Source organism: Myxocyprinus asiaticus, chromosome 22, assembly GCF_019703515.2.
Source record: "Myxocyprinus asiaticus isolate MX2 ecotype Aquarium Trade chromosome 22, UBuf_Myxa_2, whole genome shotgun sequence".
Lineage (NCBI taxonomy): Eukaryota > Metazoa > Chordata > Actinopteri > Cypriniformes > Catostomidae > Myxocyprinus > Myxocyprinus asiaticus.
The window spans coordinates 23958281-23985033 of record NC_059365.1 but is presented as its reverse complement, the minus strand read 5'-3'; the positions used below and the strand labels follow the sequence as shown (position 1 = coordinate 23985033).

Sequence of the window (26753 nt, the reverse complement as noted above, 5' to 3'; positions counted from 1 at the left end):
ACTTCAAGAGAAACAAACCTGAAAGTGGCTAGGTTCATATTTCTGCCAGCATAAATATATCTGATCAATTAGTCATGTTTGCAATTGTGATACAAGTTTATGCTGGCCTTTCTGTCTTCAGTTATGTTCATTTTTTATGGCTTGATGTTTTAGAAGATTCAATAAATATGAGTGGATTTGTGGGCAGAGGGGGGAGCAAATGATTCAGAATCACTGGTGTCTGCGTGATCGTTAAGCAAAAACCACATAAAGTATGTAATTAAAAGATGTGCACGGCAGCCATAATCATTAATGCATTTCCCTAGTCTGCATGAATCATGATTTATGTTTAATATAAATGTTACAGTGCATTTCTTTTTAAAGACTCTTGTTCAAACACTGGCTACAGACTGAATTCCCTGTCTCTCGAATCATTTAAAACTGTTGCATTTATGTGCAATTTACACTGGTGGCCAAAAGTTTGGAATAATGTACAGATTTTGCTGTTTCAGAAGGAAATTGGTACTTTAATTCACCAAAGTGGCATTCAGCTGATTACAAAGTACAGTCAGGACATTACTGATTTAAAAAACAGCACCATCACTATTTGAAAAAATAATTTTTGATCAAATCTAGACAGGCCCCCTTTCCAGCAGTCATCACTCTAACACCTTATCCTTGAGTAATCATGCTAAATTGCTAATTTGGTACTAGAAAATCACTTGCCGTTATATCAAACACAGCTGAAAGCTGTTTGGTTCGTTAAATGAAGCTTAACATTGTCTTTGTGTTTGTTTTGAGTTGCCACAGTATGCAGTAGACTGGCATGTATTCAGGTCAATATTAGGTCAAAAATGGCAAAAAAGAAACAGCTTTCTCTAGAAACTCATCAGTCAATCATTGTTTTGAGGAATGAAGGCTATACAATGCTTGAAATTGCCAAGAAACTGAAGATTTCATACAAAGGTGTACACTACAGTCTTCAAAGACAAAGGACAATTGGCTCTAACAAGGACAGAAAGAGATGTGGAAGGCCAGATGTGCAACTAAACAAGAGGATAAGTACATCAGAGTCTCTAGTTTGAGAAATAGATGCCTCAAATGTCCTCAGCTGACAGCTTCATTGAATTCTACCCGCTCAACACCAGTTTCATGTACAACAGTAAAGAGAAGACTCAGGGGTGCAGGCCTTATGGGAAGAATTGCAAAGAAAAAGCCACTTTTGAAACAGAAAAACAAAAAGAAAAGGTTAGAGTGGGCAAAGAAACACAGACATTGGACAACAGATAATTGGAAAAAAGTGTTATGGAGTGTTGTGTGAGAAATGCCTGACAAGACAGCCACATCTATGGCAAGTGCTACAGGAAGCGTGGGGTGAAATGTCACCTGAGTATCTGGACAAATTGACAGCTAGAATGCCAAGGATCTGCAAAGCTGTCATTGTTGATTTTTTGATGAGAACTCTGAAGTAGTTTAAGTAATTATTATTATTATTTTTTAATTTTAATAGTAATTTTTCATGTTATTAATGTCCTGACTATACATTGTGATCAGTTGAATGCCACTTTGGTGAATAAAAGTACCAATTTCTTTCCATAAGAGAAAAATATCTAAATTATTCCAAACTTTTGGCCACCAGTGTATGTTTACCATCACTTTTTTTTTTCACTTTTTCTCCCCAATTTGGAATGCCAAATTCCCACTACTTAGTAGGTCTTCGTGGTGGCACGGTTACTCACCTCAATCTGGATGGGTGGGGTACAATTCTCAGTTACCTCCGCTTCTGAGACAGTCAATCCGCACATCTTATCATGTGGCTCGTTGTGCATGACACCATGGAGACTCACAGCATGTGGAGGCTTATGCTACCCTCCGCGATCCACGCACAACTTACCACGCGTCCCATTGAGAGCGAGGACCACTAATCGCGACCACAAGGAGGTTACCCCATGTGACTCCACTCTCCCTAGCATCTGGGCCAGTTTGGTTGCTTAGGAGACCTGGCTGGAGTCACTCAGCACACCCTGGATTTGAACTCGTGACTCCAGGGGAGGTAGTCATCATCAGTACTCGCTGAGCTACTCAGGCCCCCTATGTTTACCATCTCTAAATCCTCGTCAACAGTAGTAAATGCTGTCTGCAGTTTCTTAGAGTTAAAAACAACTCAAAGCTCTCTATTTTTTCTGTATGCTTGTATGTGTGTACACATGCGGTGCAGTGCATTGGAACGTCAAAACAATTTCCCTGTTTTCTAGCTTAAAAAAGCGTCCTGATTAAATGGTATGGGACAGACTGGATGTTGTCGTTATAGAGATGGCTTGTTTGCTCATTTGAGACGAATGATTGCCTTCATTTCCCCCGATATGGGCGTGATAGCGGGAGAACGGCAGCCTATTTGCTCTCCTAAACGAGGGCGTAATGGACGCTTTGTGCGACGTTAGATCCCCTACATGCCTGCCTTTGAGAGGCTCTTGAGAAATGAACCCTGACAACTGCACAGATGTTCAAAAGGCCTTTCTTCTGTTTAGACTCACAGACTGTTTGTTTGTTTGTTTGTTTGTACGAGGAAGCCATTACCAGCGGGGCTGATACGAAAGCTAGGTCTGCCTTTAGAAGAGAAATGATAGCGAGAGAAATTCAAATAGAACAATAACTGCTCATAAACTCTCAGGCACCAACTCGCTCACACGAAAGACATCAAACCATCTGCTTTTCTTGCTGTTATGGCATAATCTATTTCTCCTTTGAGTTCTTCATATCTTTTCCATCTCAGCTCTCTTCTCCAAAACATTTCACCTGCTCTCTTCTCTCTCCATCCTCTTCACTATTATCTTCCTTCATATCCCATTCTCTCCATTGTCTCTCACTCTTTCGCCCACTCTTCCTAGAGAGAAAACCCACAGACCCATCCATTTCTATTAGGCAGGGAAAATGAGCACATTAGGGAGGAGAAGGGGGTGCTGGGCGGAAATGCCCCCCCTTGGGATGCTGAGCTGGGGTAATGGAATTACACTCCATTATCAGACGAAGATGATTCCTTTTAGTGGGAGAGGAGTGAGCTACAGCAGAGAGATGGAGTAAGAGAGAGGGTGCAGCCGGAGTTCAGTCCATTTTGCTTCATCTAAGCTGATCTTAGCTAACAGACACTGTTTTGGCTATTAGGACATTGTGACGAGGAGGAGGTCATGGCCAGGCCGTGATGGAGCATGGCCGGTGATGAATCAGCTGATCAGCGGGAGAGCGAGATAAGGGGCGGCCAGAGACACCGGTTCGGGAGAGAGAGAGATGCACGCGGCCGCATTGCATGTGTGTCTGTGTTTGTTTATGTTTGTTTTAAGTTCATTTATATAATTAAAGTTTATGTTGACTGTTCAGCCGGTTCCTGCCTCCTCCTTGCCTGTCCTTGAACTGTTACAGCCATTTCTCCACAGCCAAAGTTCCAAGGCATCACTGAGAAAAACAACGAAAGTGCCGTTTTCTAAACAAACACTTCTCAAATTTGCTGAAATTAAACTTCAGGTAGACTGATAGAAATTTTGCCTTGGCAGCAGTTTTATTGATTTGCCAAAAAATCAGTAAGCAAAGTGTAAACTCTGTGGCTCTGAGGTGCTTTCAAAAGATTGTTACGTTTGTTTTGGCATCCCGACCAGCATGACATAGCAACACTGGCTCAACCAATTGCATCACATTGGGGTGAGATTTTCTGTTTTGCCAAATAATAGAAGACATAAGGAGTTTCCTGTTTGAAAACAATGACCCCGTTTCCACCTGGTGTTAAGATGTGTCTCGGGTGACCAATAACATGTGGTCAAGTAAAATACATCGCTGTTTACACCTGGTTATTTAAATGCGTCTCCTGTGACCACTTGTGTTCGGATTTGGAAGGGAGGGTCTCTGTTTCATGACGACAAACATCAATCACTCTGTCAGTGTGTTACTGCATGATAATAAATTGCAACAAAGTCAGGAAAGACAAAGAAAGTGCAAAAAAATGGCACGCTGTTTCTCCCAGATGCAGTTATAATTTAATCTTAGCACAAACGTAACATGTCAAGCAGAATTGTCCATTAATTTAGTGGATAACCTGTATAAAAGGAGCTTTAGGTGTTTGTGCATCTTGTCTGTTTTGATATCAGACACACTAAAGAAGATCTGTCAAGCTTTTGTGATTGTGTATGTATCCACTTTTTTTAATTTTACGATCAGACGGTTATTTCCTTTTAAAGCTGCTTGTAACCGGAAAACTTTAAACTGTTGTTTTAGCGCAGCAGTTGATTGACAGGTGAGGGGCGGTGCTTCACTGCTGCCAGGACGCAATACAGGATGGATTACTGTTTACACCTCAAATGTGAGTTTTTGACCACATCCGATCACAAAAAGGTTTAGACCCCATTTAGATCTGTATTTAGGGCAGACCACATGTGATTGGATCACCCAAACGCATCTTAATACCAGGTGGAAATGGGGTCAATATGATTGTGATTCCATTTAATGATGATAGTGGCACAGAATTAAACACTTAATACTGTGGTTTGCATTTCAGCACTTACTTGTGTAAAATAGTAGTAGTACAAAGTACAAAGTACATTTTAATGAATTTACATTCATTAAAACACCTCAGAAGTGCATTAAAATGCAGTCCGCCACTCTTATCAAAGAGTGCTTTATGTTGTTTTGTTTAAATGAAGCTGAATGTGAATACTGTTATTATCCTGTTTGTACACAGACTTGATGCTTGGCTGTTTTAGGAGGAGAGACAACATCTCCTTCAGCAAACCTTGTCCATGTCTAGAACAGCAACTGGATATTTTTTAGACAGTTTTGCTAAGTCATCCCCCTCCGGATATACTTTGTTATTCTTTCTGTTCATTCCTCCAAGAAGAGAGAGGACCAAAGAGAGATTGAAAGTGAGACAGGGCTTTGTCTTTCTGTGGAAGGGGTCTCTGGGAGAGATGAACGAACACATCACTGTTCTGAGTACAGCCTGTTCTGACTTTATTGGTCTGATGCACAAAAATGTCTTTTGAAGCACAAAGATATCTCTGATTTCTCCTGATTCCCCCCGCCCCCCAAATTGAAATCTGGCAAATTCTGGGAACTGAACTTTTAATATAAAGGATATCCAGTCATGTTTGACAAGATTATTTGCACAATGCACCATGGATTTAATCTGCCAATATTTGTATAATGAATTATTTAAATTGTGCATGCTCATCTAGTTGTAAAGTGACACACTGAAGTTAATTAAAAATGATAAAAGGTTTCATTTCATTTCATTCTCCTATCCCAGTTTTAATCTACAGAGACAGCTAGAAGTAAGTAATTGTAGGTTTGTGGCCCTGTTTATTCAATGTCAAATTCAGATTCAACCAATGGTGCAAATTTGGGACAGGACTACCAATTAGATTTTCATATTGTTTAAATTTAGGGTTAGGGTTTGTTCTAAACCTTTAGTATTATCCCTTAGTATTAAACTTTGGACATAACTTTCCCTGCATTGTTTGTGCTACAGACATAAATGGCATAAAATGACATGGCTTGTTTAGAAGAGATGTGCTATTGCTAAAAAAAAATCCCAAAGACTTGCATTTATGGAGGGACCTTAGCCATTTGTAGGGATTGGAATATGATGAAGAAATATTGTTTAATATACTAGCTTTAGATTAACTATAAAATGTCACACTACAGTACACTGTTGCCACTGTCAACCATACTTGTCTCTATTTTATCTAATACACTTTAAAGTAGAATTAAGGAAACAGAACTCTCTTGAGAGCTATATTGCATAAAGGGCCATTCAGATCTTAAAAAAAATGTAAAAACAAAGTGTCGAAAAGAGGCAACGCTCCTGCATGAGATGTGCCACAGCGGTCAAAGACATCCATCAAGTACAGGTCTACATAGATAAAACAAATGAAAACCAGTACAGATGGATGCAAAAACGTTTTAAATTTGAACAGCCGCTTAAGCCCCGTACAAACATGCAGCGACTTCCAGCAAAAAAGTGACCTCATCTCATATATTGCCAATGAGAGCTGGCGACCTCTGATGACTAGGTGTGGGCGTGGCGATCGACACAACAAAGTTGAGAAAAGTGTAACTTTATGCAAATGAAGAGCAACTTTTGGGAGAGACAACCGATAGGAGTGAAGATGGTATCAGTGGAGCTCACGTCATCCATCTCCTTTGAGATAATTGAGTCGTGTGCAGGCAAGACAGAGGAGAAGTTTCTGTGAGTGATTTCACTGTTCTGTATGATTCATCTGATACCACATAGTACATGGATATAATAAAAAATGATGCGTGGAAAATAAATTGCCATCAGTCTGAGTGTTTGATTCGCACATTGATAGTTTGTTAATCTTATTAGTGATATAATGCAATGAGCACTGCTGCAGTTCATATAAAATCACTCTCTCCTACAGAATGTGCATTTTTAGGGACAAGAAAACGGATTCCTTGTCAAATTAGAATGAATTCGTAGTTTTACTAGCAAAATGCTTCATCTGTGATCAGATTTTCAATAGACATGGACAGACGTGTAGTCCACCAATAACGTTAGAGCGACAGCAGTAGGAACGCCTTCTAGTGACTTCACAGTACAGAGACTAGTCACATCAAGCTATATGTTTGTATGGGGATTTAGAAGGCAGGAGTAATTATGTGGACCATAAATCTCTTACCGGCATTAGGCTTTGTCTAGCATATTGCCATGTCTCTTATGTTTTGACAGTTTGTTCTTTAAAAAGTGCACGAACAAAAGTGCCAGTTGCCATGCAGAATCATTTGAGCGTTTTTCTGCAAACTCATTTGTCCTGTCACCTCCATACCTCGCTGTGTCATTCCACACCCAGCCTACCCTATTTCACACATTACAGCCTTGCATTATTCATAGTGACCATAGGAAGTGGAGCTTATTTGAAGAGCAGGCTTGTATTTATAGACTAGCTTGGCTTCTACAGTCATCTCGAGCGCTGGCATTGGAGAGAGAGTGCTATTTATTTTAAGATCCTCTGCTCTTTTATTAGCTCTATTGTGTGTGAGGGATGTGTTTGTGGATGTAAGGGTGTACAGTAAAGATTTTCCCTCTGCTCCAGAGATGATGACCCCAGGAAGTTGGCAGCAATCCATGAAGACAGACCACCACTGACAGGGTCAATAGGAACATGTATAGTCTGTCTATAATAATAACGTATGTAAACACACCCCACACATGCTCATATATACACATTCTAAGGAAATACCTGCAGGCAAATCGGTTAAATATACTGCCTAACCCCCACTGCACCTGACCTCATTTCGGCATGTGTTCAGAACCGCATACTGTACATCGCCTCGGCATGTGTGTGTTTGTATCTATGGTTGGTGGCACCTGCCATGGGCTTCTGTGCGCAGCTGTGTGTGTACAGATGCCATAAGTGAGACCTGTCTGGGCAACCCACCCTGCAGACATGCACACAAAGTCCTGGGGCTCCAGAAAAAGTACTGATGTGGGAAGACTGCCATGATATTCAGGCCTCGGTCCACCTCAGTCTCTTAGTCATAGTTGCTCCCCCCCCCCCCCCTCTCTCTCTCTCTCTCTCTCTCTCTCTCTCTCTCTCTCTCTCTCTCGATCCTTCCTTTAGCTGATATTTCAGTTATTCTTGATAACTCTTTTCTTCACATCTCTCTCTCTCCATGCCTCCTGACCTCCTTAAGACTGTGTGTTTGTGTGTGCATACACACACATACACACACATTCAGCGCTGGAGATTTCCACAGTAACTGCAATTCTAAATGCTTTCAATGCCAGCCTGCCTTTTGGAAATGACTTCCACCCTCTCTCTTTCTGAGCAGAGGTGTTGCCGAGCATTCCTGGCCTGCTCGGGAGCACTGCCGATCGGGCAGAGAGGAGAGGCGGACACCCACACTTCAGGAAACACAGCTGTTTTGAGATAACTACAGCAGAGGAGGATTACATCAGGTCTTCCTGGTGTATGTACGTTAATATGCCTGGGTCATTGCAAAATCTTGGCAGGATTGATTGCTTTTTGTAAATGCAGATATGTATTGACAAAGCCAGCAGAGTTTTAACTGAAAACACATTTAAATCAAAAGTACTTTGTTTTCGATTCTGCCCTTTATGTCACATAAAAACTTTCACAGCATTTAAGAATTCAGATTTAATGTATTTTACTACTCTTTCAAAATAAAAGCACATGTGTAAGTGTGTTTTGAAGAGGCTCTGATGCATAATGTGATATAGCTCTTAAAGATGTAGAGAGTCTAAAAATGTTTCAAAGACTGTCTTTTAAATTGGAAAAGGTTTGGAGGAGAGTAGGATGGAGTGATGGTAAAAAAGGGAGGGGGACACACCACCTCTTCTTACCGTTCTCGGGGTGTTCCATCTCTCCGATGCTGCCGTCAGGGGTGGTGCGCTCATAATGGTCTTCGGGAAGGGCCAGGGGCCCGATACGGGGTCCTGAAGAACTCTTACTGCTGGGTGTCTCCGACTCCTCCAGACCACTGTCGTAGTAACTGTGCTGAGAGGGATCGTGCAGGTCTTGCGCCTGATTGGCTGTAGAGAAGGTCACTCGACGATGCGGGAGCTGTGATTGGACAAAAAAAGAGGAAAAATGTGGGGTCAAATACTGATTTTCTAAATCAAAGGAACAATCTGCAATATATATATATATATATATATATATATATATATATATATATATATATATATATATATATATATACTGTACTGTGTGAAATGCCAATTGTATTCAATTTGGGATAGGAATGTTTGGGAGTCTAAAATGTTTATTTCCTATTGACACACTAAAGCTGAAGAAATAAATAACCATCTCAAGACAAATGATGTTGTGAAACATCTTATGTGCCTAAGACTTTTGCACAGTACTGTATGTATATATATATATATATATATATATATATATATATATATATACAACAGTTAGTTCTGGTCCTCAGATCTGATTGGACAAGATGGTCGCACACCATCGGCACTTCACTGTGTCTATCACTCCACTTATGTTCATGCCGTTCTAAACTAAAGTGTAAGAGCAGCGCAGATGTGTCAAGAGCTATCTGTCTCTTTACATTTAATTTTGTGATATTACATACAGTATTTTAGCCAGCAGGTGGGGACAAACAAACATTTTTGTGTGTAAAATGAGCCAGTTGGTGACGTGAAGTAAGTCAGCCTCAGTCAGTGTTTAAATTCAACAGCACTCCATGATCGCTCATATTACTACTACACTACTAAAGCTTCAACGGCTATTTTACCACTGAGAAAATAGGATGAATTTCACCAAAATGACATTATCTTCAGAAAGCTGACTATGGCACTCAGGCTGCAGCCGAATCACAGCAGTGCTGATGTAGGGCCATATCGCAGTCTTGCTCGTGTGATTTCCTTAAATATACAGTGAATTCAGAAAGTATTCAGACGCCTTAATTTTATTCACATTGTGTTATGTTGCAGTCTTATGTTAAAATGCTTTAAATTATTATTACTTTTCACATCAGTCTACACTCCATACCCCATAATGACAAAGCAAAAAAACTTATTTTTGAAAACTTTTGTTTATTAAAAAAAATAAAAAAATAAAATAAAATAAAGAACTGAAATATCACACTGACATAAGTATTCAGACCCTTTGCTATAACACTTGAAATTTAGCTCAGGTGCATCCCATTTCTCTGGATCAGCTTTGAGATGTTTCTACACTTTCATTGGATGTCAACCTGTGTTACATTCAATTGTTTGGACATGATTTGGAAAGACTCCTGTCTATATAAGGTCTCACAGCTGAAAATGCATATCAGAGCAAAAACCAAGCCATGAGGTCAAAGGAACTTCCCTCAGAGCTCAGAGACAGGATTGTGTCGAGGCACAGATCTGGGGAAGGCTACAAAAAATGTCGGCTGCATTGAAGGTTCCCAAGAACACAGTAGCCTCCATAATTCTTAAATGGAAGAAGTTTGGAACAACCAGGACTTCTTAGAGCTGGTTGCCCAGCCAAACTGAGCAATCAGGGGAGATGGGCCTGGGTAAGAGAGGTGACCAAGAACCCAGTGGTCTCTCTGTTTGAGCTCCAGAGATCATGTGTGGAGATGGGAGAAACTTGCAGAAGGACAACCATCACTGCAACACTCCACCAATCTGGGCTTTATGGCAGAGTGGCCAGAATGAAGCCTCTCCTCAGTGCAAGACACATAAAAAGCAACTAAAGGACTCTCAGACTGTGAGAAACAAGATTCTCTGATCTGATGAAATGAAGATTGAACTGTTTGGCCTCAATTCCAAGTGTCATGTCTGGAGGAAACCAGGCACCACTCATCACCTGCGCAATACTATCCCAACAGTGAAGCATGGTGGTGGTAGCATCATGCAGTGGGGGTGTTTTTTCAGTGGCAGGGACTGAGGAACTGGTCAGGGTTGAAGGAAAGCTGAATGCAGCAAAATACAGAGATATCCTTAATGAAAACCTGGTCCAGAGTGCTCAGGACCTCAGACTGGGCCAAAGGTTAACCTTCCAACAGGACAATGACCCTATGCACACAGCCAAGACAACGCAAGAGTGGCTTAGGCACAACTCTGTGAATATCCTTGAGTGGCCCAGCCAGAGCCCGGACTTGAACCCAGTCGAACATCTCTGGAGAGACATGAAAATGGCTGTTCACCAACAGTCCCCATCCAACCTGATAGAGCTTGAAAGGATCTGCAGAGAAGAACGGAAAAACATCCCCAGATCCAGGTGTGCAAACTTGTCACATCATACCCAAAAAGACTTGAGGCAGTAATCGCTGTCAAAGGTGCTTCAACTAAGTACTGAGTTAAGGGTCTGAATACTTATGTCAATGTGTTATTTCAGTTTTTTCTTTTTAATAAATTTGCAAAGTCATCAAAAATCTGGTTTTTGCTTTGTCATTATGGGGTATGGAGTGTAGATTGATCTGAGAAAAAAAAAATATTAAAAGCATTTTCGCATAAGGCTGCAACATAATAAAATGTGAAAAAAAAAATGAAGGGGTCTGAATACTTTCTGAATGCACTGTATATATATGGCCTTTTTGACCCTTTTATTTATAAAATTTAAAAATACACAGCTCCAACGCAGTAAATCTATTTGACTGAAATAAAATTTAAAACTGAATAATAATCTTAAAATATACGTTTATAGCTCACATATTCCAATTATAAAACTATGTTTAATTGCCACAGCATTTGCTTTTCATCCAAAGCAACTTATGCTTATTGAAGGATCAGCGAAAGAGGTTAACCATGTTGATCAACGTAATAATAGTAATATAGCAGGATCGTGCTCTCAGTAACTCTTGAGTTCCTAGTTCATCCTTTTAAGCGCAACCAATTACATTTACATTATTTCCCTTACGTCTGCATATGTATGCATCCCCTCAAGATCAAATCCCTTGATACACAATCTCTGTACATCCCAGGGTAATACACAAATCTAGACCTAAACACACACTTACACACAGATAGGGCTCAGTGAGGAGTGTATTAAGCAAGTGTTAGCTAAATCCAGTGACTGCAGAAGCCAGGTTTGATAAGGATGATAGAAGCCGCATCTTTCCCACAGGAGAACCCCACTTCACACCCCACCCCAGCCTCACCGAGAAGAGAATAGGACATTTCGTCAAGATGGAATGAGACAGCTCGCAAATTGGCATTTGGAGCCAGACGGAGACCACTGTCAGCCACCCAGCTCTCCGAGGCACATCCACCCCTTGACATAACAATCACAAACCACAAACCTTCAGAGAGAGAGAGAGAGAGAGAGAGAGAGAGAGGAGCAGAATAGAGAAAGCAAAAACAAGTAGAAGAACTCTACTCATCCTCTCGCTGTTATCAATAATTCATAGATGTTCCTCTACCACATCTCTCTCTTTTTTCATTTACTGCCTTTCAATCTCTCTCTCCCTTGCGCCACGCTGTAGAGTTACCACAGAGAAACAAACCACTTAATTTCTCTCTCCCTTTCCACTTCTCAGCATTGTCTTCACCTCCACACACACAGTTTGAGTGCTAAGCTGCAGTGTTAGTTTTGTTTATTTTTTACAAGGTAAACATGTTCTTAGGCAACAACCATCTCTGAACACCCCGATCTGCTTGCATTGCATGTAAATTGTTTTATAGACCGAGCAAAAACATTTTCTCAGAACGAAATGAGTTAGTGCACTTCTCTCAATCTCAGAGCACCTGGAGGTGACAATGAAAGACTACTGGAGAACTCGAAGTGCTTCCAAAGATAGGCGAGATGACCTTGCTGTCCAGCACATAAGTGCCTCCACTGCTTAACACTTTCCTTTTACAACTACTCTAATAAGTGTCACTCAGAGGGCAGAAAATGAACATAGTGTTTTGATTGCAAGGCTTCTACATTTGTTGCGACAGAAATAACTATTGTTCGGCAGGGTGTGCATCATTACTCTAGGCTCAGTTTTACTGTCATTTTAATAATTGCTGTAAACTCAAAAAATTATGTAATTGCTGTAAAATGTTCAGGACAGGTCACCTAAATTTTTAAGGGGACATGAAAAATACAATTTTACTTGATCTTTTGACATAGAAGAGGTCATTGTACTCTTAAAAACATACTGTACATTTCAGAACTCAAAACTTTATCCTTACGGGAAAAAGAGCAGTTGTTGAAACCAAGCTGCCAAAAAGACATTTGAATCTGAAAGTCTCCGCAACAACACATCAACAACCACTTTACCTTATCACTTTTGAAGCCAACCCAGTAGTGGCAAGATTGCAAGGAGATAGCAGGTAAGTCAAGAGCAGAGAGCCAATCATAATACTGGGTGTTTACTGCTAAGTCTTTAGGAAAACCATATCAAAACCGAGCATTCCTGACAAAGGGTCAGAATGAGGGTGGAAATTTTTTAATGTTTTACAAATATATATATATATATACAGGTGCATCTCAATAAATTGGAATGTCGTGGAAAAGTTCATTTATTTCAGTAATTCAACTCAAATTGTGAAACTCCTGTATTAAATAAATTCAATGCACACAGACTGAAGTAGTTTAAGTCTTTGGTTCTTTTAATTGTGATGATTTTGGCTCACATTTAACAAAAACCCACCAATTCACTATCTCAAAAAATTAGAATATGGTGACATGCCAATCAGCTAATCAACTCAAAACACCTGCAAAGGTTTCCTGAGCCTTCAAAATGGTCTCTCAGTTTGGTTCACTAGGCTACACAATCATGGGGAAGACTGCTGATCTGACAGTTGTCCAGAAGACAATCATTGACACCCTTCACAAGGAGGGTAAGCCACAAACATTCATTGCCAAAGAAGCTGGCTGTTCACAGTGTGCTGTATCCAAGCATGTTAACAGAAAGTTGAGTGGAAGGAAAAAGTGTGGAAGAAAAAGATGCACAACCAACAGAGAGAACCGCAGCCTTATGATTGTCAAGCAAAATCGATTCAAGAATTTGGGTGAACTTCACAAGGAATGGACTGAGGCTGGGGTCAAGGCATCAAGACACAGACATGTCAAGGATTTAGCTACAGTTGTCGTATTCCTGTTGTTAAGCCACTCCTGAACCACAGACAACGTCAGAGGCGTCTTACCTGGGCTAAGGAGAAGAAGAACTGGACTGTTGCCCAGTGGTCCAAAGTCCTCTTTTCAGATGAGAGCAAGTTTTGTATTTCATTTGGAAACCAAGGTCCTAGAGTCTGGAGGAAGGGTGGAGAAGCTCATAGCCCAAGTTGCTTGAAGTCCAGTGTTAACTTTCCACAGTCTGTGATGATCTGGGGTGCAATGTCATCTGCTGGTGTTGGTCCATTGTGTTTTTTGAAAACCAAAGTCACTGCACCCGTTTACCAATAAATTTTGGAGCACTTGATGCTTCCTTCTGCTGACCAGCTTTTTAAAGATGCTGATTTCATTTTCCAGCAGGATTTGGCACCTGCCCACACTGCCAAAAGCACCAAAAGTTGGTTAAATGACCATGGTGTTGGTGTGCTTGACTGGCCAGCAAACTCACCAGACCTGAACCCCATAGAGAATCTGTGGGGTATTGTCAAGAGGAAAATGAGAAACAAGAGACCAAAAAATGCAGATGAGCTGAAGGCCACTGTCAAAGAAACCTGGGCTTCCATACCACCTCAGCAGTGCCACAAACTGATCACCTCCATGCCACGCCGAATTGAGGCAGTAATTAAAGCAAAAGGAGCCCCTACCAAGTATTGAATACATATACAGTAAATGAACATACTTTCCAGAAGGCCAACAATTCACTAAAAATGTTTTTTTTATTGGTCTTATGATGTATTCTAATTTTTTGAGATAGTGAATTGGTGGGTTTTTGTTAAATGTGAGCCAAAATCATCACAATTAAAAGAACCAGAGACTTAAACTACTTCAGTCTGTGTGCATTGAATTTATTTAATACACGAGTTTCACAATTTGAGTTGAATTATTGAAATAAATGAACTTTTCCATGACATTCTAATTTATTGAGATGCACCTGTATATATATATATATATATATATTTAGCAAAAAAATTGACTAATATTATAAGTAAACCTCGAGGAACATTAAAATAATAAAAAAGGCACGACATGACCCCTTTAAAGGGATGGTTCACCCAAAAATGTACTCACCCTCATCCTGTTCCAAACTAGGGACCTAAACAAGTAATCGATTAATCGAGTACTCGTTCAGCTTTAAATATTCAACTTGTAAAAACACTACTTGAATATTGCAATTTTATTTTTCTATGTGCCTTTGCCTGCTTTGGGCAGAAAAGAAACTGCTTCTCTCACCTAAATCTTGCCGTAACAACTCAATGCATTGGTTGGCGCTGTGGATGCATGACATTGTTAAAAGAATAGTTCCCCCAAAAAGAAAATTCTGTCATCATTTAAAGTTATTGTATTGCTTCAGAAGACTTGGAATGTATGTTTCTATACAGTATGTGAGTGTTTGTCATTTATGAATCTAGATGATGTTTTTTTTTTATGCATGGTGCTGATTTTCAAATAATAAAAACTGGTTCAAAGGATGAAGGTTTAACTTAAATTCTAAATTTCAAGTAATTGATTACTTGTTTTCTTTTGTGTTCAAGTACTCTAATACAAAATTACTTGAAATGCCCATCCCTATTCCAAATCCATATGACTTGTTTCTGTTCTGTAGAACACAAAAAGTAATGCCTTCTTGCACTCAGACTCAGTGCAATGAATAGAACAGAGCATGCCTCGAGACACATTTTTACAGTTGAAGTTCGTTTTACCTTGACATGGCGTCTAAAGAATTCAACACTCCTGCGTGAGATGCTAAACAGTGATACCCAGTGTAACAGTCAAAGATGTCTGTCTAGTGCATGTTTACATAGGAAAACAATTGAAAAATTGTATGGATGTATGCAAATGCATTCAATGACCTCGCAGTTTGTTAGTCTCCCTGTTTTTTGTTTTGTTTTGGGTTTTTTTATCATACAATGAATGTAAATTGTGACTGAGGCTGTAATTCTACATAACATTTTCTTTTATGTTCCATTGAGGAAAAAAAAATGTAATACAGGTTTGGAACAACATTAGGATGAGTAAATAATGACATAATTTTAATTTATCTCTTTAAGCCCTTGCAGCTGTTACATATATATATATATATATAATAGAGAGAGAGAGAGAGAGAGAGAGAGAGAGAGAGAGAGAGACCTGTTAAGCTGTGAAGGCAACTTGTTGATTTTCAACTAAACGTTTAAGCTGCAACATGGCATACAAATTTAAGCATGATGGAAACAGAAATTTCCACCACGAGAAAAATTATATTTTAAAGGCAATTAATGAGAACACATCACCATTATTGCATGTGTGTTGCAGGCCTAGATTTAATGAATGGAAATGGAAGTGCTGGAGATAATTAGCCAATGCTTAAGTGCATCTGATGTAACGGTGGATGGGCATTAGAGGAGTTTTAAAACCATCTTAATACAGAGAAATGCTCAAGGAAGCCAGAAAGCTTCTGACCTTCAGTTGTTTCCTTTGACACTTTACATTTACATTTAGGCCCAACTTTGTTAGTACCTCTAACACGTGGCTCATCTCCTCTGCTCCAGATAAGGTACGCCACACAGTGCGTGTTTGTGTAAAGTACAACACTTCTATTCATAGGCAGGGATAGTTTTTTGCTGAGGGATTCATTTTAGCCCGCTTGCCATATCTTCTGTGAGGGCTGGCCATCCTCTTATGCTGATAAACTGCAGAGTGCAGGACAGAACATGGTCTCTGGTGGGTGTGTTTTGGATTCACACACATGTCCCCCTTGTTCAATATAGAGAGCAGGTGAATAATACCAGACCAGCAGTTCTGAGCTTATTGGATGTGTGTATCTGTATCTGTGTGCATGTGTGAGCTTCATTGTATTCTATTCCTCATTAGTTTTCTCTGTCTGCAAGGATGATAAGACTGTGAAAGGCTGCTTTGTGAGTCTATAATCCATACTTTTAAGCACAAACACACAGCGAAATTGATGACTTGGACCAAATAAAAAAGAAAAGCAGACAATAAGTGCCCAACATAGATGGGAACTCCTTCAATACTGTTTAAAAAGCATCCCAGGGTGATACCTTAAGAAGCTGGTTGAGAAAATGTCAAGAGTACATGTCTGCAAATTCTAGGCAAAGGGTGACTACTTAGAAGATGCTATTTTCTAAAATGTAAAAAAAAATAATAAATAAATATATATATATATATATATTTATAACGGCATTACATTTCTCAGGGCCATCTAGTGTTATCTAGTGGCAGTTTCATGTTCAGTGAAGGAAAGGTTGCAAAGACTTCAAATTGTATTAATATATACATATCCAAAGATTAATTATAAAATATATAACACATCAAATATACACAGTTTTGATTTTTATTTCAGTTAGAGCAAATGGTTTCATTTAGTTTTCATTTTTGATAATAAAATTAACAAACCTTCTAATGATAACATGATTCATGCATTTTATTTTTATTCTAAGGTGCATAAAAAACATGGGGAGAGTGTGGAGAAAATGTGTGTGTGTGTGTGTATATATGTTTGAGATTTATTTCTCTATATTTTCTGAAAAAGCTACTTCGTTCTCTCTCTTGGTGTACTTCTGCTATTTTAGCCCCCAGCTAAGACAGCACTCACTCACAAACAAAACCAGCTCCCACTACCAACCTCCCTCCCCTTCCTTTTGTCGTTCTCTCTCTCCCTCTTCCTGTTCCAAGCTAGAGGGCAGGTGCCAGGGTTGAGTTATGTAAGAAATGACAGCTAAGCCAGAGAACGGGATTGGTTGGCTGGGAAAATGCACCTGTGGGTCTCAAGTACCTGCCTCAGCCATCAGACTACAGAAAGCTTTGATACCTGTTAACATCATAAGAGAGATGTATAGAGAGAAATGAGAGAGCAGGGAGATGCAAGTGGAAGTGGTTTCGGTGACTATGAGTGATGGAGGCGAGGTGCCCGCAAGCCAAACAGAAGGGAATGGAGGGAGATGACCAGATAAGGTGAATAATAAAGTCTGTGGAGAGTGATTCATGTGGCCAGGATGGCAGTCAACTGATTTTTAAGTCGACATGAAAATAAAATGAATCCTGTTTACTTGCATAATACACATTCCTGGTTGTATTGTGCATGATTCATCTGTGCACGTTATTTCCGAAGGGAAAAAAAAGTTTGTCTTCATAATCTTTCATCAAAATGTAAAAACTTGCTTTGACTCTGAAAGATTTTTTGAAACTGAAGTCACCAAACCCCATCCATCCAGCCACCTGTCATGTAGTGACCACTTTTGACAATCCAATATATTCACAGTTCCATAAAATGTAAGTAAAATAAAGCAATAAGCCACAACAGGCCATGCATTAGACTGATTTTAGCATGGGTAAGGGGTGTTCTTCGGAAACAGCACTATGGTAAAAGGCACCAATGTATGATAAAGAGTTACATTTATTACTAATAATTTACTAATACTAATAATATATGTATTTAAATAAAAAAAAAAAAATCTATATTCCTTTGATACATAGTTAATTATTCGAACTGTCGGCAATTTACAGTTGTCTAGCGACGTACCAACTTGGCACATTAATATAGAAATCTAAATGAGAATTCTTTTAAAAATCTAGTTTAAAATGTGTCAAGTTCGTAGAAATGTGCTGTCCATGTTCATGTTGGTTTCATACATTTTTGAAAAACATGTAAAAAAAAAAACTCTCTCTCTCTCTCATATATATATATATATATATATATATATATATATATATATATATATATATACACATATATACAGGGAAGCAAAAGAGAAGCACTGAAGTTTTCTGCCATTGAAAACTAAACGATTGACTTATTTTTATGTAGTAAGTTGTTACTCACGATGATGTCACAGTGACATCATTTTGTTGTTTACGTTTCATTAAAACAGTAAATGATCAGAATCTTAGAAGCTGTTTTTTTTATTCTGCATGAAAGAATGTGTCTATCGGCTAATATATCTTAATGACTAAAACATTTCAAGTGCTATAACTACCTAACACTACCTAACTTTGATTTGATAGACAAAGGTTATTTTAAATATTAGTAATTTTTTCTAAAACATTGTTTCACTGCAATTTTTTTAAACAATAGTAAAAAGCTTTTAATGAGACTTAATTTGATTACTTAATTTGTGTTAATTGCATTTGTAACATATTTTTGAACAACTTAATAGATCCATGAATTTATAGTCATTAACAACGGCTTCAAACATGGCTCATCCAATCAGAATTTAGAGTCAGATCTACCCATTTTATAATCAAGTTCAAACGCCGTTTTACTTTGGCTCAAAGTCCTCACCAAACCGACCCAAAAACTCCATCCTGGGGGAATGTGGTTTTTAAGTCTTTGATGCAGCTGCCAATCCGGTTTCTCCTCAGAAGGGCAGCATCACACAGTCAAAACTCAGATATTTATCCCTTCATCATTTTTAATCGAGTGAAGACTCATTTGCACTCTCGGAGGCTCTCAGCAGTTACATCCTCCCCTGAGGAACAGTAAGATAGCACTCCACTCTGTATAGCTCTGTCACTCTCCCCCCTCTTCCTATCCGACACAGGCTCTTAATGCTACATTAGCGTGTGTGTCTCATTCTGCTAGAAGCCAGAGGCCTAGGTCTAAACTCCGCCTGTGGATTAGAGAGATGAGATGTGAGCAGACAGCAGCTGCCCAATCACCTGACTGAAGACTAACAACCTCTAACAGGCCCTCAAACAGACAGGCTCTGCAGAACGTAGCCAAGGGAATTTTTGGATGGTACTTGTAGTGATAGAGAGGCTGCCCAGTTGTGTTTGTTTGGTTGTATATTTATTTGTTTATTTATTCATTCATTTATTAATTAATTTATGTATATATTTATTTATTAATTTTTTTATATGTATATTTAATTCATTTATTTTTGAATTTGTGTGTTAAGTGTGTGTTAAAAGATTTCAATTATGTATTTATTATTAGGTATTAATTTTAATTAGGTATCACAAGATATCTGTAGAGAACTACACATTTTATCTTACTTTTTAAAGGAATAGTTCGCCCTAAAATAAAAAATTAATATTTTACTACTAGCCACTAACCCTAATGTCACTCCAAAAAACAAATAAAACATAAAAGCACAGTCAAGCTTGACAGACCAGTCACTGTTCACTTGCATTATATGGCAAAAAACAAAACAGTGAAAAAACACTTTTAAAATATCCACCTTTTCCAAGAAAGAAAGAAAGAAAGTCATACAGGGTTTGGAGTGACATTAGGGTGAGTAAATAATGACAATTTATTTTTTGTGTGAACTATTCCTTTAATATACACAATTGTTCACTGTCACGGATGGAGCAATCCTGTTTTGCAAAATAAATAGGCATTATGCAAATTACAATGGAAATGAGGTGTCATACTAAACATAACTCGGAAATGACTGGTCAGACTAGAAAAGGAAAAAAAATAGATGACTAAGAATGAATTACAGGGGATTCTATATTAAACAAAAGAAACGTAAAGCCACACAAGCTCAACTATCAACATTACCACCCTAAAACAATGCCTTGCATTGTTTCGTCCACATGATTAAACACTTTCACAACCACAATCACAAACATTCGGATGTCTTATCATTTGAATTCATTTCACATGACTTGAGGAGCAGCTAAAAGCAACACAGAGTGACAGGTCTGAAGGTTTGCCATGGCAACAGGGGTCTGTGACGGATACACCAACACACTGAGAGAGGTAGAGTGATGCTCACACATTCTGATGCACACAAATCTCGCATCAACACAACAGATCAACATCAAGAGTCTGTGTGAATATTTTTTCAATTTACTGCCTCAGTGCATCAAACGTGTAGGTCCTCATATGCTCGGATATCACTGGCAACACAGCGGCAGCATGCCAATCACACACTTATCAGCTCAGGTTAGATTACTCTGGAAGTTACAGTGTCAAGGGTATTTCCGATCAGCTAATACACCAACTCGCACACAAGAATCAAGGTGCAGATTGAGAAGTGGTATTAAAAGACTTGCACTTTCTCACAATGGCTTCCTCCTAAGAGTCAAACAGAAAATGTTGATTCCAATATCCGTGTGAGCTCAAATTCACCCGACAAAATGAAAGATTCGGTCAAAACCACACACAGTCGGTGATGAGTGACAAAAAATGCTTGAGAGAATCGTGGCAAATTCTGCTGCACCATCCATTTCATTGTAGAAATGTGCATGCAGTGTAACTGCTGCCCAACTATTATCTTTCTAATAATTCCAAGAAGGCTTGTTTAACTATTATTCCCTCTCTCACAGACTTTCTCTCTAAGGCAGTTGATCTTAACTAGTAGGTCATGACCCACAAATGAGATGCAGATCTGTTCTGAAAGGGTCACTGACAGCAGGGAAAAACACAAAATGCAGATAATAATCCATATAATTGGGCAGAGCTATGAAAGCAAATTGATAGCAAAGGCTGAAATAGGCTTTCAACTTTTAAAAGAATGAGAAGATACTTTCTAAATCATTTGTTTTTTACATTAAAGGCCATACATGAAATCAAACTCCAGTATTTTGGTGCAAATTCATCTGTCACTTGGTAATTTGGCTAAAACGAACAGAATATTTGACCCTGTGTTTGTTACATATGTTAGGCTTGTAAATCACACCTTTGTTGATGTTTATGTATTAACAAAATTGCTGATTTTCAATTTAGCCTATGTCATAACACGTTCAAAATTTTGCATATTGCTGGGCATAAGCAGCTTGTTGTCATATTAATATGTTGTATGTGTGATTTTAAGGAGATGTATGTTTAGTTTTGTGTGGTAATTAATTTTGGAGAGATACAGTAACCACACACGTACAAACACACACACACACACACACACACACACACACACACACAGAGAGATTTAGCGTACACTAGATTCAACTGGAGTTAATTCTTGAAAGGAATTAAACAGTTTGAATATATGTTCCTAGATAAAGCACTTCCCTCGGGCAAGACTGCAAACAGAAACAAACACACCGAACCAGACACCACCCTCTGTTTAAACTATTCCATAGTGTAACAGCTCAATTGCTAATCTCTACCGATGTTCTTTGTCTTTCAAGGTATTGAGCAATGGCTACATTAAATGACTATTGCCCTTTTGAGGCTGTAATATAAACATTCAATTGATGCACTCAAAAGACATATATGTTCAGACTTGTCAGACTGGTGATATTTACACTCACTGAGCACTTTATTAGGAACACTATGGTCCTAATAAAGTTCCCGACATGGTCTTCTGCTGTTGTAGACCATCCACCTCAAGCTTCGACATGTTGTACATTCTGAGATGCTATTCTGCTCACAACGATTGTACAGAGGGGTTGCTGAGTTACCGTAGCCTTTCTGTCAGCTTGAACCAGTCTGCCCATTCTCCGTTGACCTCTCTCTTCAACAAGATGTTTCCGTCCACAGAACTGCCCCTCACTGGATGTTTTTTTGATTCTGGCACCATTCTGAATAAGCTCTAGAGACTGTTGTGCATGAAAATCTCAGGAGATCAGCAGTTACAGAAATACTCAAACCAGCCGTCTGGAACCAACAAGCATGCCACAGTCTAAATCACTGAGATCACATTTTTCCTCATTCTGATGGTGGATGTGAAACTCCTGACCCATATCTGCATGATTTTATGCACTGAACTGCTGCTACGCAATTGGCTGATTAGATAACCACATGAATAACTAGGTGTTCCTAATAAAGTGTTCAGTGAGTGTAAGTTTGTAAACTAACGTGATCCATAGAACAATTGTGCATCAAAATGTATTTCTCTGTCTGTATTTCTCATGTGAACACAAACTGTCTTCAGTAAATGCTGCATTATCTTTCTCAATTTGTGTCATTTCTCAAGCCTTTCTCTTCTTCTGATGAAGAGAGGGGAAACTAAAGATGGAAGAAGAGTGAAAGAGACAGAGATAAAGTGATGAGCAGCAATCAGTCACTGTGTCTCTTTGAAGGACATCGATTGAGTCATCTATTCCTGAGGGTACTGTATATACGGCCCTCAGTATTTTCAGACAGGTTTGGTGTGGGTATGTATGTGTTAGCGTGTGTGTTTGTACATGCAAATTATTTTTATCTCTGGAGGGGGTGGGAAAAAAGAGTCTTGATGGTAGGACATCAGAGTTGTGAAAAACAAAACAAAAAACAATCAACTGACAGACCTCTGACTCGCGTTAACATATTTATTATCACACAAACACCCGTTAGCCTGGATGCTCAAATTTAGCCAATATAAGACTTCCAAAATGGAGGATTCGGTCTGAGATCTGTATGTAAATAAAAAAAATAAAATAAATAAATAACTGGAGGTCTGGTTGCTATTTAGCCAATATAAGATGTTTAAAATGGAGGATCTGATCTGAGGTCTATCTGGAAATAAAAAAGTGCAAAAGTTCTAAAAATGGTTGAAATGGCCAATAGCGTCCACCAAAAAAGCTTTCCCCTACAAAAATTTTACATGGTCCCCCATAGTTTCTGCCAAAAACCCATACAGTTACTGTTAGTGCAAATAGTAAGGTATAATAATGTACAGTCAGCTGGTTATTATCACAAAATAAACCCTGATAAGGTGCTCAGAACCCTGACACGAATTTGCTGATTTCTATATCCTGAAAATACTATATTTGGCTGTTCTAAAAGCTGTTTGAAGGACTTCCTATGTTACAGGAAAATTCCAGGTAAATGTAAAATCTACAAATGCCCAATAGACTCCCATTATTTAATTGCTTGTTTGCTTCTTTAAACTGAGCTAGGAGCTGAAATAATTTTCTGTGGTACAAATACTGTCTTTAGAGCATAACTTGTATTAAACCTGTAAAAACTTTCCATTTATTATGGTTTTATGGTAGTTACAACAACTGTATTAACTACTGTATATAGGCAGACACCATGGTTACAATGGTAACGTCTTTGTAAGGGTTACTAAATGATGAATAATAGCCTTAAAACATTCATTAGTGCTAAAATGCTTTGTTCTCTCACAATGACCTCACAAGGGAATCGTAAGCGTTTTTAGCTTTAGCTAGTTGCACTGTATGGCTTCACCTTCACAGTAGACACTGGTGTGCTAACGTGTGACTTTCACAGAATGCACCATAGACCTGGAAGGCAGGTCACTTCCCCCGATGCCCATGTCTTCCTCTCCCCATAGTCCTCTCATTCGCTCATTCCACTCTCTACTTCTATTTTTTTCTTCCCTCTCTCCAAGCAGGATATTAATCAGCCAGACACTCTTGGTATCTCTCTCTCTCTCTCTCTCTCTCTCTCTCTCTCTCTCTCTCTCTTTACTCACAAACAAAGCTATAACCTCTTATTCCTATGAAGAAAATCAGGAGGTAATTTTAGTGTTTTTGATGTGTGTATTGTTGAGTGTTTGTAAAAGAGTGGCACACTCTGTTAGCTAGACATCCTGCTATCAAATAGCTACTGGCAATACACAGATAAGACACCAGATTAACTCTCTCTCTCTCTCTCTCTCTCTCTCTCTCTCTCTCTCTCTCTCTCTCTCTCTCTCTCTCTCACACACACACACACACACACACACACGCACACACACATACACACATGGTGCGGCTATCCTTATGAGGACTCTCCATAGACATAATGATTTTTATACTGTTTGAACTATAGATTCTATCCCCTAACCCTACCCCTAAACCTAACCCTCACAAAAAACTTTCTGCATTTTTACATTTTCAAATAAACAATGTTTAGTATGTTTTTTAATCGATTTGAATTATGGGGACACTAGAAATGTCCTTATAAACCATATTTATCGCATAATACCCTTGTAATTACCAGTTTGTAACCTAAAAAAAATGTCTTCGTAAACCACCCAAAGCCGCCACCCCCCAAACACACACACACAAACACTCACATTGTATAAAATCAGAACCAAAATGGCTGCTGTTTGATATACTGACTGATAGATGGCGGTATGAATGGATAATACTAAGAATGGATATTTGCACCGTTCTCTACTGATACCGAGTCTTCCTCTTATATGAGTATGTGTTAATGTATATGAAAATGCATATGTGTTTAAAGGTTACTTATGCAAGCACTTTGTAAGAACAACATTAGCTTATACTCATTAGGAATCTGCAAAGGGGTGCAAAAAAGCATGAAAGGTTAATCGTTTTCACATAACGAAATGGTGGTCAATGTCAATGCTCTTGTGAACGTGAAATGAACTTCAGATCAGGTTGCATTCATGAGTAGGTTAAAGGTAAATTTAGGTAATCTAATACAGGTGTGCTTTGAAGTTAATCTCAAAATTTGTAATTTAACTTTGGTCCTTGCTTCGATTTTTACACACTAAATAGAATGGTGATAATCAAAGTCAAATGCATATTTTTGGGATTACTTTTGAGGTTACCCAAACCTAACCTGTTCTTGAGGCCTGAGTATACTTTGCTTTTCTGCCTTCCATATCGGATCAGGCCCTGTCGACCACGTTGCCTTTCAAAGTAAACTCTTATGAGTGCGAGCGAATACAAACGTGGTCCATGCATCGACACTACTTTGTGATACTCTTTTAGTACAGTCAATGACAGGCACATATGCAGATAAAGCGCACAGATGAGGACTGTAGCTTATAATGTGCACATTCTGATCAGCAACGCGGACAACCAAAGTATACTTTTTTAACTTTTAGATGATGAAGCCATTGGTGATGTCACCAAAGCCGACATAATCAAAGATATTTTAAAGGTGAACCGTGTAATTTCTGCATCACAAGTGCCTACAAACAGAATTGCAAAAATAAACATTGTTCTTCCAAAAGCTTTCCCAAATACTCCCACAATCTGCCATTAATTGAACAAACAGATTATCCTGCACATAGCTATAAATAAGTATATGCTATACTTATAGTTGTCTCTGCATATTAAGCTGGAATAGGATACAGTGTTTATCAAAACATTAAAAGAAATACACACTTCAGGTTTTTCGGTGGTTCTGATGTCAGAAAAAACACTATGGGATAGTTGAGCAGATGCAGGTGAATGTGCATAATTGCTCCTGTGGCCTCTACGGCAATAAGGCAATAGCCTAGGTTTAGGTTACGAACACCAATAGGCAGGCAAATGCAGCCCAACACAATTGCAGCCATCCACTCTGTATTCCAACCAAGTGAAATATGAATATAAAACTATGTACTGCACAGGCAAATGAGAGAGACAGTAAAGTCACTGCAACTTACTGCTGACATCTTGATTTCTTTAATGCTTACAAAACATGCATGCAAGATGTCACCTCCTTTTAACAATGTTTGTGTGCAGTATGCATTTAAGGCAGACAGAATGCAAACTTAGATGTTTTGCATTTGAAATTGGCCACACAAAGATGCAAAAAAGCGGTAGACATGAAAAATTGAGCTTGTGTTGTTTTTAATGCTCCTGTCGAGCCTGATCTCATTAAAATGATGTGACTGTGACCAGGGGTGCAATGAAACTATTTTTTGAGGGGGGCACAAAGGTCATTTTTTGAGGTGGAGTGTGTGTTTGACATCTTCAGGCATGTTTACGTGACTCTTTTAAGATCTTGCTACCTCTTTTGTGCAAGCTTTTTCCATACACGTCACGAGAAGTGCCGCAAAAGGCACTAGCACGAACGCTACGATGCCTACAAGTGCTTCAGCTCAGAGAGTGAAAACATCTCGGAATTAGGCAATTATTGGACATACTGTATTCCGTTTTAGTAGCTTATAAAACAAAGAAAAATAAAAAAATATCAAACAGATAGTCCCGCTCACAGCTATAAATAAGTGTATGCTATACTTACTTTTAGTTGTCTCTGCATGTTAAGCTTGAATAGAATAAAATGTTTATCAAAACATCAAAAAAGATACACACTTCATGTTTTTCAGTGGATCTGATATCAGAAAAAACACTATGGGATACTTGAGCAGATGCAGGTGAATGTGCGTCATTGCTCCTGTGGCCTCTACGACAATACGGCAATAGCCTAGGTTTCAGGCAGTGTGTTTAGACACTAATGCCTGTAAATCAGCTGGACGACTTCATGGGCATCGCAAAACACATTGGCAGCTCTTCAACATCCGATTTTTATGGGAACTGTGCCATCACTGGGACATTCTAGGGTTGAAAATCGAAGCACAAATTGGTTCAAATTGGATATCATATCTGTCTCATATAAGACAGTATATATATATATATATATATATATAT

At 38.8% G+C, this 26753-nt stretch overlaps 1 protein-coding gene across 4 annotated transcripts in view; it reads right to left on the bottom strand.

Moving 5' to 3' along the window:
• Window positions 1–26753, bottom strand: part of LOC127412968 (protocadherin-1-like) — a 240555-nt gene that overhangs the window by 98170 nt on the left and 115632 nt on the right. For all 4 annotated transcript variants that reach the window (XM_051649710.1, XM_051649707.1, XM_051649709.1 and 1 more), the window contains exon 4: window positions 8348–8567. In XM_051649710.1, coding sequence (XP_051505670.1) covers window positions 8348–8567 — 220 coding nt within the window. The remainder of the gene's footprint in view (window positions 1–8347; window positions 8568–26753) is intronic.